The sequence below is a fragment of the Acomys minous genome (genome assembly GCF_964271855.1).
Source record: "Acomys minous genome assembly, chromosome: 20".
Taxonomy (NCBI): domain Eukaryota; kingdom Metazoa; phylum Chordata; class Mammalia; order Rodentia; family Muridae; genus Acomys; species Acomys minous.
In genome coordinates, this window is record NC_140502.1 from 20,581,056 (window position 1) to 20,598,836 (window position 17,781).

Here is a 17,781-nt window from a genome sequence, read left to right on the forward strand (position 1 = left end):
CATTCCAGAGTTAGGTATCCATAGCAACCCTTGCTTACGCAAATACCCATGCCCCAGCCCCTATAAAAACTCTGAAATTTTTCAATAAGCGGGACTTGATCAGAATCCCTCAATTCTTTGTGTCTCCTGTCCCCCAACTTGTCTGCCCCCTCCACAGGTACCCGTTGAAGACCCCGCAGGCCAGGTCAATCTCAGAGCAAGATCCCACCCAGTGAAGGTGATTGTTTATGCATTTGCAGTTGGAGAAGGGATAGTTACATCATGTTAGGCATCACTATACCCTGCTTTTTGTTTTTATTTGGATGTTTAGTCTGGAATGGACCACAATACAAAAATGGGAAGCGCACATCTGGGACCCATCTCTTGAGTCTGGAAGACACACATGCTTTTGATCCAGATCTTGAGGCATGGTGGCCATGAAAGACTGAGGTGCACCTTTAATCCCAGCACCCAGGAGAGAGACGGGGCGGGGGGGGGAGCATGTAGATTTCTGAGTCTAAAGTCAGAAGGATTTCTAAGACAGGCAAGTGTAGGCAGTTACAGGACAGGCAAGCTTAGGCAGCAAAGGGAGCCATCAAAAATAGAAAACTAGTGAAGATGCAATATGACGAAAGAGCTTTTGAGTCAAGAACAGAAAATTTGGGCTGGCGAGATGGCTCAGAGGTTAAGAACACTGACTGCTTTTCCAGAGGTCCTGAGTTCAATTCCCAGCAACCACATGGTAGCTCAAAACCATCTATAATGAGATCTAATGCCCTCTTCTAGCCTGAGGGTGTACATGCAGACAGAGCACTGTATTCATAATAATAAATAAATTAAAAAAAAAAAGAACAAAATTTTACTGGGACGATAGTGCTGGTTTGCTGGAGCTAAGAAATTAGCGGTGCAATTAAGCAGAAAGAGACCAGCATCACTGAGGTGAAATCAATGGGAAAATTTTTTCTGGTACCATAAGGAAGCTGTGTTCCACAGAGCGGACGTGCTGGCAGACAGGCTTGGTGGATGTGTAAGAATCACCTAGGTGGTGCTGGTTTTGAAGGCATTAAGGGGTCATGGAGAGCAGCTGAGGCTGGGCACTGAGAGAGGCTAGGAAAGGGCATCGGTGAAGGGGCAGCCTCAGTGGCAGTTGAAGGCCCAGGACTGATGGAGTCATGCAAGAAGAATAAGAATAAGAATAAGAGCCAGGTGTGGTGGCGCACGCCTTTAGTCCCAGCACTCGGGAGGCAGAGGCAGGTGGATCACTGTGAGTTCGAGGCCTGCCTGGTCTACAAAGTGGGTCCAGGACAGCCAAGGCTACACAGAGAAATCCTGTCTCGAAAAAAAAAAAAGAATAAGAATAAGAATAAGAATAAGAATAAGAATAAGAGGAGGAGGTTGTCATGAGGTTGGGTATAAGGAGCAGTTGCCAAGGGAGTCCTCCATGAGTATAGACAGCTACAGCAGTTTGCAAGTAACTTGGGGATGTGACTGGGAATCAGCTAAGACAGCATAGAGCGTTAGGAACATGGCTCACTTGTGCTTAAATGTTGTTGAATAAACCTATAGATCTTCATCTCTATTTTGGAGAAAGCTGGGTTAGGAAGAAACTGCAACTTTTAAATTTCTTCCTACAGATGGGCTTCTGTTTGGGAGATCAATTGGTTTTGTTGCTGTTTTTGTTGTCATTGTTGTTTTGATTTGTTTTTGTTTTTGTTTGAGGCAGTGTAGGCTCAATTTCCTTAACAATTATACTTTATTATGAGCTTATTAAATGAGCATATCTCCCTTACAACCTGACTAGTCTAAATAAGAGGGAAAAGAGATGAAAGAAAACAAGAATGAAACCTTCTGATTCTCCTGGCATCGTCAGCAGGATTTCAGCAGACCAGCAATTCCACCAAAGTTGCTGCTGGGACCTGGTTCAAGTCTGACTTCTCCATATATCCATTTTGAGTTCAGTCTATGAAGGCAGACTCTCTTTCCTTTAGAGAGGTTCTCACTACACCTGATCCTGTAACCTCAGATTTTTTTAAGGGCATCACTTAGCCCTCAGGGAAGATTATAAGTCCGACCTTTTTCTGATGGGAACTTGATCAGGAAGAACAGTGAGTTCCTGAAAGTGTGCCACTCTATGCTGAGCAGATCCTGGCCTCCAGCAAATAACCTTTAATTGTACCTAGAAGTCACCCCCTTACACGTAGGATGCTTAACTACTGTTTTCTCATTCCTGTGACAGGACCCTGTGTTACTGATTGTAAATGGGGTTCTGTACTTCTGTTTACAGATTAAGAATCCTGGCATCCTTAGCCCCAGCAAATAAGATACATTCACCCCCAAAACCTCTCCCCACTACCCAAGGTGTATAAATAAAGGCTGGCTGGCTTGTGTGTGTGTGGGGGGGAGGGGCTCATGCTCTCTTGCTCGCCATTCCTCAAGCAGGACCATCTGAGACTCACTTTATTCCAGGGGGAACCACTACTGAACACCCAGGGTTTGACTGCCAATTAAGGTGGTAAAGGCAGCTATACCAGAGCTGCTGTGGCAGATGCTCCACCGCCAGCTAGCTCAGTGCTAACCCCCCCCCCCCCTGTGAGACTGGGAACCTAGCCTAGCACCCTGGGGTCTCAGGCCACCCCTGAGAGAGAAATAGGGAACCTCTGATCCCAAGATTTGTCCATTATAGGTTTGGTCCAGAGGAAATCAGAGCCTGAACCAAACCACAGGATGTGGGCCCAGGCCACCCAGCCACCAGGCTCTGAAGAACAGGTCACCATGTACGAAAGTTGCAAGGTTGCCACCCTTGGTATATGACTTTGTGGGGAAATCTCAGCATCCATCTAAGTCTATGCAGAGAGGCTACAGGAAGGGTTTTAACCAAAGTGGGTGATTGGAAAAACCAGTGTTGACTGAACTATCACTTCCTCACAAGAAGAGCCTCTTTGTAGCTTCTGTGTGGAGCTACACATGCATCAAGTAGAAAAAGGCCCTGTAAGCAAGACTCATGCCAAGCCCTGCATTCATATGGATTCTTACTCCTCAGTAATCCTGTAAGGCAAGTTTCCTGAAGGCAAGGGGGCTTAATATCACATCTGAAGTGTGCGACCTGCCCTACTAAGCACATAAGGTGCTTTGTACAGCATAGCAACTCTACGCTGCGTGATTTTAGTATTTGTACTTAAGAGACTAAGACAACGCTTTAAAAAAAAATCCTTAATAATCAGCCTAATAAGCAGACATGAAACAAATACATTTGAAATTTTGGGGCCCTGAATTCACTGGTGCCAGGGTTTTTACAGTAACAAGTAATGCAAGTGGTTGTTTGTTTCAAAGTATTTCCCGGTAAGAAAAAAGTTCTCAGTAAACTTGGATTTTTTTTTTTTTTTGGTTTTTTTTTCGAGACAGGGTCTTTCTGTGTTAGCCTTGGCTGTCCTGGACTCACTTTGTAGACCAGGCTGGCCTTGAACTCACAGCGATCCACCTGCCTCTGCCTCCCGAGTGCTGGGATTAAAGGCGTGCGCCACCACGCCTGGCTTAAACTTGGATTGTTAATTCAATTATTAATTTACCTCTTTTCCTTCTAGTCTTAGGTCAGATTGTGTTCCCTGACCCAGGAGTCTCTCTTGCTTATGCCCTATATTCTAGACTGATTTGTGCTGCTCCCACCGAATCTGTATCTTGGACACAAATACAAGACTGTATCTCAGATAAAGAACAGAGGTCCAGGACTCTGAAGGCCAAGGGTCAAGCAGGGTCTTACTATGTCACCTGATAGCAGGGGGTGTGCAGAAATGATATAAGGAGGGCTGGAGATCCTGGCATCTACAAGGTGGCTCATGACATCTGTAACAATAGTTCCAGAGGGTCTGATGCCCTCTTCACACCTTGCTTAGAACCCTACCAGGGCATGGCTCATCAGTAGAGCATACACAAAGTCCTGGGTTCAATGCCAACATTATCTTGAGAAGAAAATTCTTGTAACTGGACTTGAGAAGGCTCAGTGGTGAAGAGCTCTTGCTGCTCTTGTAGAGGACCCATGTCCCTTCCCAGTGACTACACTGAGTGGACCACAACAGACTATGTTAAATCCAGTTCCAGGATCTTACACCCTCTTCTGGCCTCTGAAGGCTGCATGAAAATTAAATTAAGAAGAAAAAAAAATTCTTCCTTGAGTTCTACTGGTGTTAGTCAGGTTGTAACTTAAAGTCTGGGTTTTAGGAACGGAATAACTCTCTGTAGCTATGGGTGGGGGATCAGTGTCTTTTGACGGAAATTACAGAGCTAAGCATTAGAATATCCAAAGGAAAAAAGGTTGAACACTAATTAAGTGGGCTCGAGAATATATAGGCAGTGGAAGACAAAATGAATGAACTGGAAGACAACATGATAGAAGTTACTCAATCCAAACACAGAAAAAGAATAGCCTGAAAATGTATTGCCAAACCACAGGTGATGGCAAGGTTTGGGGACACTACAGGGGCAGAGTCAGAGGCAGGTGGATCTCAAGGCCACCATGGTCTACGGAGCAGGAAAAATCCAAAACAACAACAACAACATATTCATGGCGTCTCAGAAATGAACAAACCAAAAAGCAACATAGGAGCGCGAGCTTCCAAAGAGCGAATTGACCAATCTCACTCTATTTAAAATAACTTGGGACTTATCGCACCCGCCCCCTTAGTAGTCCCGGAAACGCACCGGAGCTACGCGCTTCCGCTGATGCATTCTGGGAACTGTAGTTTTGCCGCCAGCGGTGGCTTTGATCGCTTCCGCTCCCAGGTAGCAAGTCTCCCTAGGAGTGTTTCTAGTGAGGTGAGAGCTTGAGGCACCTTCCCACAGCTCTTCGTGTGAGCTCGTGCTCCCGGTGTCTCCCCTCGGGGACCGAGTCTGCGGCCCGGGGAGAAGAGGGGCGGCGGGGGCGGCGGCCGGGTCCTCTCTGCTGGGCTCTGCCTGAGGCGGCGCTGCCCGGGATTCCTGGACCATCTCAGCTGCTTGTGGAGCCCCCGGGAGAGTCTGGCTTCCCACGGAGCCTGGGGAGGAGCTGTGGGGACGGAGGCCGGTGCCCTGAAGCCTTAAGTGGTGTGCAGCGCTGGTTTTTAAATGCGGGTGTTTTTTTTTCTTCCCTTTATTCACTCAGAGAGGGGGGCCATGCCACAGCTTGTATAAGGAGGAGAGTTCAGAAGAAAACGTGTAAAAGTAGGGACACTTCTTGCACCGTGTAGTGCCCAAAGCCTTGAACTCAGGCGGTCAGGCTGGGCTGCAAGTCACCTTTACCCCCTGAGCCATCTCGCAGGGCCAAACTCCCCTGTCTTTAGAGAGGGTTTAGGTTTTTTATTGATCTTTTGTCTTCATGCAGGTGGGAAAAGAAACTTTGTGGAGGTTCTTTCAGATGAGCAAAGTTTATCAGTATTTTGAAACTTTTAAAGCAAGAGACGGAGTAGGAGAATTTCCTATGTACGGAAACAATTATATGTGAGGTAACCTTGACAATTAGCAGACCCTTCTGATGGTGGTGGTCAGTCGTGACACAGTGTTCATAATACAGTTTAGAGTTTCGTAAAATTTGCTTTTCTAGGAAGCCCAATACCACAACAGCTTTGTGAAGGTAAGAGCATTCCATTCCTCTGAAGCTGGTGTAAATAGAGAATACGGGCTTTCCTAACCCTCTGCCGTGAGTGAGCTGAGGCAAGGACGGCTTGGTAACCTGCAGGCTGACGCTCCCGGTTAACAGGAAGTGGGTAGAAAAGCCAGGTCTGGGCGCACAGACTTGGAATGCCAGCGCTTGGGGCTGATGGGAAGGCTGAGGCAGCCATGTGGACTGACTGTCCTAGCGATGCTCTCATGAAGCCCTTCCTCCCCCAGCTTGCTTCCCAGAGCCCTGCCTTGTGTCAAAGAGAAGAAGAGAGCAATGACCAAGTCACAGGTAAGTCGGTGGCTTCCCCCACTCCCCCCAGTGCTAGGGACTGAAAACAGGACCCTGCATGCTGGGCAAGCGCTGTGCAGCTGAGCCACACTGCCCTGCGAGACAGTGTGAGGGGGTGTTGCTGAAAAGAACGGTTTGGAAGGAGGAGGGAGGAGAGAGGACCGTGGGGGACATGTGCTCAAAGTACGTTGTACATGTGAAAGCGTAAAGGGGTAAATATATTATGAAATAGAGAAAATGGGCTGGAGCGATAAGTCTCTTTTTTATGCGACTCTATGAAAACAGGCAGATCTCTCATGCTCACTTTCTGTCTGTCATCCTAGCCTCCTGTGCAAGTTCTAGGCCACTGAGAGACCCTGACTCAAAAACAAAATAGACATGGCCAGGACTTGAGGAAGGACACCAGAGGGTGTCCTCTAGCCTCAACAGGCATGTGGACCCTCATGTACATAAGAACACTTACATGCATGCACACATGTGTACACACGTGCACAGAAGACTGGTCAGCCTCACTTCCTGCATTTGGCGTCCTGAGCATTCATATCCTGAGTAACTAGGGAGGGTCTGGCTGCCACTATCTGCTTGGCTTCAGCAACTGACCCAAGTCAGGTGATGAAGGAATGAAGAAAGGACAGACACACAGACACATGTACAGACAGGCTGGGATGGAATGTGCCATGTGCTCTGATGGAGACGCACCAGCGACCTGTGGAGACTCAGCACAATTATTATACTCCCCTGAGCACACAGGAGGCACGGGTCAGTAAGTTTAATATGAATACTGATACAAAGGGCACATTTGATGGAGTGGTCAGCCGAGCTCTCCAGCTACCCAGGATGGTCAGTACTAGGGAGTAAATGCTTTTGTCCTAATAACATGGGTGATCACATTGGCGATTTTCTCAGTTAATTTGTGGGCAGTTAAGTATCCCTGATTGTCCGTATTCTGGCCTAAACTGGACACTTTTAAAAAACCTTGGGTACTTTGGTAAGCGAAGTAGCAGGTTTTTTTTTTCCTGAAACTTTCACTTACGTAAATTTATAGATGGTGCACTTAAATTTTTATACATAAATATTTATGTTAAACAAAATATATATCAATATCAGCCTTTAGGGAACACTATGGGCCATGAATGGCATAACAGAGACAATGATGATAGTATTGTTGGACACGTATTAACCGCTTAGTGCATGTCATACAGTGTCCTAGGTCCTTTCTGTGCCCTCATTTAATACCTTCAGGAACATTGTGATGTAGATAATGTTACACAGATGGGAAAACCGAGGCACTGAGAAGTTGCCCAGGCTCATCAGGCCAGTGCCTTGAAGTGTGAAACAAGGTCTTTAAGGTTTCCAGAGCCAGTGCTTCCCACCTATGACCCTGAACGCCATTGCTGTTGGCCGGGGTGTGTGCCTGAGAACATGGAATGTGCTTCGTGTCTGTTCCAGAAGGTTCCTGAACGCCTGTGTCTTAGTCAAGGTTTTGTTTTTTCATTCTCCCCTCCAAGCTCCGGAGTGGTGCCATTCCTGGGCTGGTAGTCCTGGGTTCTGTAAGAAAGCAGGCTGAGGAGGCCATGGTGAGCAAGCCAGTCAGTAACACCCCTCTGTGGCCTCTGCATCAGTTCCCGCCTCCAGGTTCCAGGCCTACTTGAGTTTCTGTCCTGACTTCCTTCAATAATGAACGGGAAGATGGACGTATAAGCTAAATACACCCTTCCTTCCCTTCCCACCTTGCAATAGAAACACCAACTAAGACAATAAGCACTGTGTAAACAGTTGCTCAGGTCTTAGTGACATTGGGTATGAAACTGAGGTGGCCTGTGTTTGCTGTCACAGGAGGCGGTGACGTTCAGGGACGTGGCCGTGGTCTTCAGCGAGGAGGAGCTGGGGCTGCTGGATGCTGCCCAGAGGAAGCTGTACCATGACGTGATGCTGGAGAACTTCAGGAACCTTCTGTCAGTGGGTGAGGATGGTGCTCTGTGTCCCTTGGCAATGTCAGAAGTTCACATACTGTGTCTTAGTTACACTGCACTGCTTTCCTTGTAGGTTCATTTATTTTGTTATATAATTTGTTTTTTTGAAATAGGGTATTTTATTATATGTATGTCATGGACCGTATCAGTTGGGTATAGGCCCTTGGGGACAAGAGTTCTCTTTTTACTTTAGGACTGAGGGCTTGCCCCTAATTCTGTTTTTTTTTTTTTTTTCTCCCCATCTGGAAGGGGGATCCCATCTTTGTGAAACTTTGATTTACACTGATGTTTTTTAATGTTTTTCTTTCTTACACTGAGGACACAACCCCAGAGGCTTGTTTATCTTATTGGAGGTCTGCTTTTTCTTGGTGCAGTCATGACTAATGTGACCCTGTTGACCATAAGAAAAGTATGAACTTTTTTGGTTGTTGCCTCCTTTTAAGTTTTGAAGGTGCAAAAATGTTTCCCTTACAAAGCTACAGCGTAGGCCATACCCTGGACCTGTCGCTGGTAGGGGCATATATACATTTTTAAAATGTAATCTTGCACAGTCCCTGTTTTTCTCATTGGTCTGATTAGTTCCTGGCAGAGAATATTGCCATTTTTCCATGTAACTTGTTTTAAAAACATGTCTGATCCCTCAGAGGGAGGAAGCATCTTATTTAGGCTTCATCCCTCCAGGAACCAGGGACTAACATTTAACAAAAAAAAATCATAAAATGTTGTCAAGCTTTTTAAAAGTTTCTGCCTTCTAACATATGACTCAATACTGCCAGGGACGTACTCCTGTTCTTGGACCTTGAATGCCTCATGATTCTTACCTTCTTGCTTTCTTAGCTCAGCCTTTCATTTGTTGAGGAGTCTGCAGCACTCTTGGAGAGGTCCTTATCTTTGTCGAATAAAGTATATAAGAAAAAGGAGAGAAAGCTTACCTTACTTCGAGCCCCACTTTGGGCGCCAGCTGCCGTGGACCTTCTCAGTCGGGTATAGGTCCTTAGGAACAGAGGTTCTGGAAGCATCCGTGGACAAAGATAGGCCAAGTGACAAACAGAGAGAAACCCGTGGGTAGTGTTCAAATCTGAGTGTATTTTGTTGACAAGGAAGCTAGATTTTTATGCACTTTTTTTTTGGAACGGGGAATGTTTATCTGGTTACATTTTTTTTCATACTATTTAAAATACAAGATGTAGAGTAATAATGTTGTCATCAATCTTGAATCATCATTCTTAAATTATTAGCTTGTTATCAGTACGCATGTGTTCTCTTTATTAAAGGTCAATGTTTTCTCATTATGTCAAACATCTGTGTGTCAAGACAGTTTTTTTCTTAGCTCTTTTTGTTACTATATGGAGCCTTCTTAAACACTTTATTTGTAAGTCATAATATAAACTGTGATTAATCCTTAGGCATGTTTTTTATTAACAAGTGGAGTGGAACTTGATGGTAAAACTGTGGGCCTGAATGACCCCCTTGGCTTTAGTCTCAAGTTAGGGTGTTTTACAGCAACAGAGTTATGTTTGAAAAGTTCTGATATGAGAGTAGAGAAAAAACAAAGGCAGGATGTTCCAAAACAAGAAAGCTGTAATCAGTTACTCCTGGCAGGAACATCAGACCCGTTCCAGGAGGCTCACTGGGCCGGGGTCGTCGACTCGGAGTGGGCAGTATCGTGCCACCAGACTCCACTGGAGGGGTCGTGACATATATATATACATACATATATATATACATATATATGTATGTATATATATATATTTGAGAATTTTGTGTGTACGCATGTCTGTGTACCACATAATTCATCATGTACACAGTGGCAGGAAAAGGACATCAGATTCCCTGGAGTAACATGGCTATGAGCCACTATACGGGTGCCGCAAACCCAACCTATATTCTCCAAAAAAGCAGCCATTTATCTCAACCGCCGAGTCATCTCTCCAGCCTCCACTTGGTTTCTTTGCTTTTTGCTTTTTGGAAATAGGGTTTCTCTTTGTAACAGAGGCCTGTGTGTCCTGGACTCGCTTTGTCGAGGCTGGCCTTGAAGTTACAGAGATCCGCCCGACTCTCCCTCCCAAGTGCTGGGATTGAATGTGTGTGCCAACATGTCCACCCACATTATTTTTAAAACTGCATTGAACACATAGATGCTGTGCTGTAAATAAAAAATAAATTAAACATTTCTTTCTGAGCGTGAGATTTTGTATGGGTGTTTCTCTCTCTCTCTCTCTCTCTCTCTCTCTCTCTCTCTCTCTCTCTCTCGCTTTGTGTGTGTGTGTGTGTGTGTGTGTGTGTGTATGTGTTAATCATTGTTGTGACCATGGCAGCTGTTATAAAGGAAAGCATTTAATTGGGGCTTGTTGACTGTTTCTGATGTTTGGTTCATTTTCATCATGTGCAGAGCATAGCATCTTGCAGACAGATGTGGTAGCAGAGTTCCACATCTGGATCTGCAGGCAGCAGGAGGAGAGAGACCCTGGGCCTGGCTTGTGCATTTGAAAGTCCAAAGCCCATCCTTGCTGACTCACTTCCCTCCAAAAGGCCACACTTCCTGTCCCCGTTAAACCTCACCACCTCCCTATGGACCAAGCATTCAAACATGTGAGCCTAGGGTCCACTCTTCTCCAGAGCACCATATTCCACCCCCTGGTCCCCATGGTCTTTTAGCTAGACCAGTGTGCACCGTGCCTCCAGTCCAACCACACAAGTCCCCATAGTCTGTCACAGTCTCCACTCTGTTTAAAAGTCCAAAGTTCAAAGCCTCTTCTGAGACTTCCCGCAGTCCCTTATGTAAACCCCTGTTAAAATCAGAATCAGTTAAGAAGACCACAGAATCCAACATGCAGTGGCACAGACTCTACCATGCTAACAGGGAGGAAGGGGAGCACAGTGAGAAAAACACTGAGCCAAAACAAGAAGAAAACAACGAAGGCAAACTCCAAACTCTGCGTCTCCGTGTCTGGCGTCAAAGCGCTCTTTGGGTCTCTTAACTTCTTTCAGCTTTGTTGACTGCAGCACACGTCTCTCTCCTGGGCTGGCTCCGTGCCAGGTATCACATGTCTCTGACATCACTTCTTTTTTTTTTTTTTTTTTTTTTTGGTTTTTCGAAACAGGGTATCTCTGTGTAGCCTTGGCTGTCCTGGACTCACTTTTGTAGACCAGGCTGGCCTCGAACTCACAGCGATCCGCCCGCCTCTGCCTCCCGAGTGCTGGGATTAAAGGCGTGCGCCACCGCGCCCGGCTCTCTTCACTTCTTGACGCAATGCTGGTTTTACCTTCACACAATAGCCTCTCTGGTCAACCCTGCCACATGCCTGTCCTCAGCAGCTTTCCTTAGCTGCAGGGAGTTTCCACAACCCCTATCTTGTGTCCTGCCCAGACAGGTAAGTGCATCCACCTCATGCCCAAAACTGCTTCTTCTCCTGTGTGGGGTGCTTCCTCTTCCCATGACTAAAGTGCTCAACTGTGCTGCTCCCTGCCTCAGACTACTGGCCTCCCATTTCACTCAGTAAAATCACATTATTTTCAACTTATTGATCTATGACAAGGTCTTGCTATGGAGCCAGGGTTGCCTACAAATGTATGATCCTCCTGCCTCAGTATGCCAAGCAATAGGGGTTGACAGGCTTCATCCACTGTGCCTGACTGGAACTCCATCTTCCTAGGGCCTCACACTCCAGCTGATAATTATTTATTTATTTTGGCTTTTGTCTTTGTGTCTCAGCTGTTGCCACTTACTTCTCTCTGGCCAGAGTGCTCTTCTCTGGGGAAGTGCTGTATATTCTCTCTCCCTCCCACTCTCCCTGCCCCTGTTGGTCTGCGTGGGAGTCCACACAGGCCCCGCTCTGAGACACAGCTTTCCATTCCTCACTTGCCTCTGCTGGTGTGTGAGCACTCCGAGAACTCTTTCCATGGATTTAGTTTTGGTTGCGGTGACACATACCAAAACCCCCAGTATTTGCGTACTGTCAGCAATTGCTTCGTGAAACCTTGTGCAGTTGCAGTGACATCCATCCCCAGGGAGCTTCCCCGTAAGAACATCCCTCTCTCTCTCTTGCAACCCCGTTGCGCTCTCTCTCTCTCTCTCCCACTGACATTAGCCGCTCTCGATGTACCGTTCAACCCAGCAGGCGGTGTGACCCAGGATCACTGGGGTCGTCTACTTCACTTGTTTGCTTTTTCGGCTGCAGAAGTTCACCTTCATTATTTCCCATCCTGATGGTTTGGTTTTGGGTCATTTCCTCATTTCCTTGGGGGGACCTCTAGGGTAGTGTTGCTCCTTTTGTGAGCCCGGTGATCTGAAGTTGGAACGTAGACGTTTGACGGAAACCCGCTCGCCAATTCCCTTGCGTTCTGCCCTTTTCCCAAAGAAGCCCTTCCCCAGTCAGCAGGTGAGTTTTGCGTCTTGCTATCTAAAGGCTTTACCTCCGTTCTGTGTTGAAGTTATTCCAGTCCCCTCAAACACACCCGTGCTCTCCAACGCGTTGACTTCCTCCAGCTGGATATTGGCCTCTGGGCCTTCGCTGTTCCCGGCAATCCCCTGTAAGCGTCTTCTCTCTCTCGCTCTCAGCCTCCTAAGTCCCCTGATGCTTCTCATTACGCTCTCTCATCTTGGCTCCCAGTCAGGTGAGCCTGATCGGTCTTCCTGTCACCCACAGGTGGGTTAGGACCAGGCAGGTCTGGTTTTCTCTGCTCTGTCTAGCCTCAGGGAGGAGTCACACCCGTGTGTACTTCAGTCAACAACCATGCCTCCATTAAAAATGCCTAGATGCTGAAAGTGCTTCCTTTCCATTATCTGTCTATACAGCTAAACAGGGGTGCACTGATGCAAGGACTCATACGAGGGTGAAGGTGACCTTGAGCTTTAGCTCCTGAAACCACCTCAGATGCCCATGTGGTCAGATATGGCTTGCTCTTGAGTGTGCACTTTCTTGTAGATCCTCAGAGCTCTCTGAGGTTCATTTTTTTAGACACTGGTGTCTAGTTAATGTTTCCAGAGAGAAACGAGGACTCAGATCTTCGATGTCCCTATCCTTGCTGATATAAACTACTCTCTTTCCTTTCAGGAGGCCAGAGTCCAAACAAGATGGAGACTCTTCATTCAACAGGCTGCCTTTCACTGGGGCGGCCTCCATGCTGGCAAATGACAAGCCATGATGTCCTCAAGCTGGCCAGAACTCCAGAAGCTGAAATAAACACTCAAGGAAAGGGTTCTCACTTCCTGGAGCAATGTCACTCCTCCTGCCACGCGGGAGCAGAAGAGCTGCCCTGGGCCTCCACGAATGGTAGCTGTCTTAAGGGTCTCACAAGTGACTATTGCAGCAATACCGAAAGTCAGGAATTTCTATCTGGAAGAGCTCAGAGTTCTTGGAGTAAAACACACCTTAGGGAGAGATGGATCCATCAGCAGAACTGCCCACAGACTCAACTGAAAAACAAGCCACAACTGTTGGCTCCAGGAGTTGACATTCTGAGTTGCATTTCCCACCGTGATAAAAATATGCAGCATAAAAGAGACAAAGCCCACAGCAGAGGTGACTGTGATAAAGTCATCTTTCCTGTGTCACCCCTCACCCAGCATCATGTTTACACAGAACAGAAGGCCTACCAATGCAGCAAGGGCCAGGAAGCCTTTACTGACAGCCCCAGTCTGGAACTCCATCAGCAGGTCCTCTTAGGAAAGGAGTCCCCTGTACATAGGACAACACATGAAGACAGTGGGCATAGCTCCAGTGTCCCAAATCAACAAAGAGCTCACCCAGTAAAAAAGCCCTACTGGTGTCACGAGTGTGGCAAGGGTTTCAGTCAAAGCTCAAAATTTCAGACTCACCAGAGAGTGCACACGGGGGAGAAGCCCTGCACCTGCCCTGAGTGCGGGAAGAGCTTTAACCAGACCTCACACCTGTACGCTCACCTGCCCATCCACTCAGTAGAGAAGCCGTACAGGTGCGACAGCTGCGGGAAAGGCTTCAGCCGCAGCTCAGATCTCAGTATCCACTGTCGAGTGCACACCGGAGAGAAGCCTTACAAATGTGGGGTGTGTGGGAAGGGCTTCACACAGTGGGCGCACCTTCAGGTCCACAAGCGAACTCACACAGGTGAAAAGCCATATAAGTGCGGAGACTGTGGCAAACACTTCAGCTGCAGCTCAAACCTTCATGCCCATGAGAGAGTCCACACTGAGGAGAAACCGTACAAATGCAATGAGTGCGGCAAGTGCTTCAGCTTGAACACCAACCTTCAAAGCCACCAGCGGGTCCACACAGGAGAGAAGCCATATAAATGTGAGGAGTGCGGGAAGGGTTTCAGTTCAGTCTCGAGCTTCCAAAACCACCAGCGGGTCCACACGGGAGAGAAGCCATTTCGCTGTGACGTGTGTGGGAAAAGCTTCAGTCAGAGCTCATATTTTCAAGAGCACCAGAGAATTCACACTGGGGAAAAACCATACAGATGTGACGTGTGTGGGAAGTACTTCAGAAATACCTCAATCCTTCACACCCACCAGAGAGTCCACACTGGAGAGAAATCCTATATTTGCCAGGAGTGTGGCAAAGGCTTCAGTCACGCCTCAAGTCTGCAGGTTCATCAGAGACTCCATACTGGGGAGAAGCCATTCAAATGCAGCATGTGCCAGAAGCGGTTCAGTCAGGCCTCGAACCTCCAGGCCCACCAGAGGGTGCACACAGGGGAGAAGCCCTACAAGTGTGACACGTGTGGGAAAGCCTTCAGCCAGAGGTCCTATGTCCAAGTCCATCAGATAATTCACACCAGGGAGAAACCATTCAAGTGTGAGGAGTGTGGGAAGGAGTTCAGATGGAGCTCAGCACTTAGTGCTCACAGGAGGGTTCACCCAGGACAGAAACCTTACGTGTGTCCGCAGTGTGGGAAGGGATTCAGACAGGCCTCACACTTCCACAGGCACCAGAAGGTCCACACTGCAGCATCTGCTGTAAGGGCTTCAGTCAGAGATCATATCTAACTTACCACCAGAGGGTCCACACTGCAGGGAACCTCTAGGTTTGTTTTGCTGTCAGGTGGGCTCCATGCTGCTGACTGTTAAAAGCTGTCCCAAAAGCCAGAGGCTGCATAAAACTTCACAGGGAACTGTATTTTGGTTATTTTGCTCTCAAGTCATTCTGGACTCATTACGCTAAGCGGAGATAATATTTTAGAATGAATCTTCTTAGCATACTAATAAAGTTAAAATGTAAAAGACTTACAGAAACTGGGCGTGGTGGCACAATTCTTTAACCCCAGCTCTTGGGAGGCAGAGGCAGGTCAACATGGTCTACCAAGCGAGTCCAGGACAGCCAAGGCTACACAGAGAAACCCTGTCTCAAAAACCAAAAAGAAAGAAAGAAAAGGTTTCTGATTTAATTATAAAATTAAGGATTGTCAATGGTCAGGAACAGAAATTGTAGTGCATCATACTAATGCTGAGTGGATGTCATTATTAGTAATCAGTGAAGACTGACAAAGAGCTTGTAGCAACTGTTGGGCAGAAATTAACAACAACAACAACAACAACAACAAAATCTTAAAAGCAAGTAACTTCAGCTTATAAAAAGAACTAATTGGATTCTCCTCCATACAGTAAAAAGAAGCTCTGAGTTCCTGAAACTCCTGCATTTTATATTGATGCAAATAAGTTGGAAATGGCTGGCTAGGAGTCAGGAAAAATAAGCAAAACAATTCAAAGATCATCTACTTCAGTTCAAGAATTATAATTGTATGCCATTCTCATGGTACTAGATTTTCCTGAATCCCCCAATGTAGTTACTGATTCTCAGTGTGCAGAAAGAGTAGTTTTGCGTGTAGAAACTGCCGAGCTTATTCAGTGTGATTCAAAATTAACGTCACTGTTTATTCAACTATAACAAGTGATCAGAAATAGAAATCATCCGTCACATATAACACATATCAGATCCCATACATGTCTACCAGGACGTCTAGCGCAGGGAATGATGAAATTGATCACATATTGATAGGAAATATGCTAGAAGCTTCACGATTTCTTAGGAAACACCATGTTAGCAACACAGGTTTAAAGGAAAAATTTCCATCACTTAATAAGCCAAGGAACATTTTAATAAAATGTGTTAGTTGTTTTATATATATATATATATATATATATATATATATATATATATCACATAACCAAACTCCATTACTTGCACAGAGTAACCCAAAAGGTACCCAGAGAAATGAAATTTGGCAGATGGATATGATGCCTTTCACATTTTATGGAAAATTAAATACATGCACCAACTGTAGGCACATGTTCAGGATTTCAATGGGCAACTGCTTTTGGTTGTAAAGTGCTGATTATGTAATTGCACATTTATTGGAAGTTATGGCAATTCTGGGAATAACTGTACCAATTGAAACTACCAATGTTCCAGCATACATCTCTAATAAAATAAAACATTTTTGCATATCATAATAAAAGTATAGGTATAACATTATTATATACTCTGTAAAGATTTAAATGCTGATTTCTGTGCCCCATTATTTGTTTGCAATCCTTGTTTTGAGAATCTCCTGTCTTAATGTGTAAACATTACTCCCCTGATACATCAACAAAGAAGTTTAACAAACAATGACTGAGCAGGTGACAGAATAGGGCTGGACTTCCTGCCAACCACAGTACTTTTGGGGGTGGGGGTGGTTGGGGTTGGGAGGGAGGGAGGGAGAAAGGGTGAGAGCGAGCGAGAGAGAGCGAGAGAGAGCGCATATGGGGATTCAGCCACAAGGAGAACTTCAGGAGACATCATGAGTGAGCAGCTGGAGCAAAGAAAGGCATACAATGCAAGTATCTAGGGGATTTCAGCAGAAAGGTAACCGTATTAACTTAGAGAGTTAAAATAGATTCAAACTGCTCAGTTATTGTACCATAAAGCTTATTAAACAAATAGAATAGTCCAGTCTTAGTGATGTGGGTGCTAGCTGTGTTAAGGGAAAAACTGCAGATATAATTTAAAAACAACCACTAACATTTGATGCATACCAAGTGTGGCAAGAACTACATACAATCTAAACTTAGACAGAAACAAGTATTCCCTGGATACAGAGCCAATTCTTAGTCCTATTCATTCAGACAAAACAGTTTCTTAAGAACCACAGTTTATAGGGCGAGAGCTCGACAGTACTTTATTAGACACCTGGACGTGCAGAAGCCAGGTGCAAAAAAAAAAAAAAAAAAAAAGAAAAAGAAAAAAAGAAAAAAGAAACAAATCCTCTCAGAGAAAGTACTAGGATGCTTATCAGGTGGCAAAGACCATATCCCTGAAACAGGCAGTTCCTCTTCTAGTGGAGAAACATCACATGTTCTATCACAAGTCTGTTTCACATCCCACACTTGGTATAAAAACAAAACCATGTTTACGTGCACTACATTATTGGATACATTTTTTATTTTATTTTTTAAAAAGATTTATTATTTATACAGTTGTCTGCCTATACACCAGAAGAGGGCTCCAGATCTCATTACAGAAGGTTGTGAGCCACCATGTGGTTGCTGGGAATTGAACTCCGGACCTTTGGAGGAACAGACAGTGCTCTTAACCTCTGAGCCATCTCTCCAGCCCTTGGATACATCTTTAAACTAAAGGCCATTAATTGTTGAAGTGTGTTTGTTTCTCTTAGCTTATTTATTAACCCAGCTAGCACACAAATAATTGAGACTTTTATATTTGTTTATAAGACTTTACAAGATAATCTTGAGACACTGAAGTCTATTCTTAACCCTCTGTTATTTTCCCTCACTCCCAGCAAGCATCCCAGTGATATTTACACTTTGTAGCTTTCCTCGGCTCCAGCTCCTTCCTCCTGATCTTGCTTGAACCTCTACCCATGGCTGAATCCCCTGGCTCCTCTTCTAATTCCTCCTGCCCTGGCTGTCAGGAAGTCCGTCCCTAT

General features: G+C 45.7%; 2 protein-coding genes and 1 long non-coding RNA gene across 14 annotated transcripts in view; 2 read left to right on the forward strand and 1 right to left on the reverse strand.

The window, feature by feature from the left end:
• LOC311591567 (uncharacterized protein) overlaps nucleotides 1-17,781 on the reverse strand; it is a 180,413-nt gene that overhangs the window by 52,163 nt on the left and 110,469 nt on the right. The gene's annotated exons all lie outside the window — the stretch shown is intronic.
• LOC311591569 (uncharacterized protein) overlaps nucleotides 1-17,781 on the forward strand; it is a 234,599-nt gene that overhangs the window by 17,041 nt on the left and 199,777 nt on the right. The window contains exons 1-6 of one of the 11 annotated variants that reach the window (XM_084771330.1): nucleotides 4,795-5,055; nucleotides 5,333-5,453; nucleotides 5,552-5,581; nucleotides 5,839-5,899; nucleotides 7,736-7,862; nucleotides 12,930-15,226. The exons of 1 other annotated variant lie outside the window; for it this stretch is intronic. In XM_084771330.1, the coding sequence (XP_084627456.1) occupies nucleotides 5,885-5,899; nucleotides 7,736-7,862; nucleotides 12,930-14,842 (2,055 nt within the window). In that variant the 5' untranslated portion in view covers nucleotides 4,795-5,055; nucleotides 5,333-5,453; nucleotides 5,552-5,581; nucleotides 5,839-5,884 and the 3' untranslated portion in view covers nucleotides 14,843-15,226. 9 more of the 11 variants (XM_084771328.1, XM_084771326.1, XM_084771323.1 and 6 more) reach the window with 9 other exon arrangements.
• LOC311591626 lies at nucleotides 7,886-9,173 on the forward strand. Its single transcript, XR_014777152.1, has 2 exons — nucleotides 7,886-7,941; nucleotides 8,710-9,173. It is a non-coding gene; the product is annotated as an uncharacterized lncRNA (long non-coding RNA).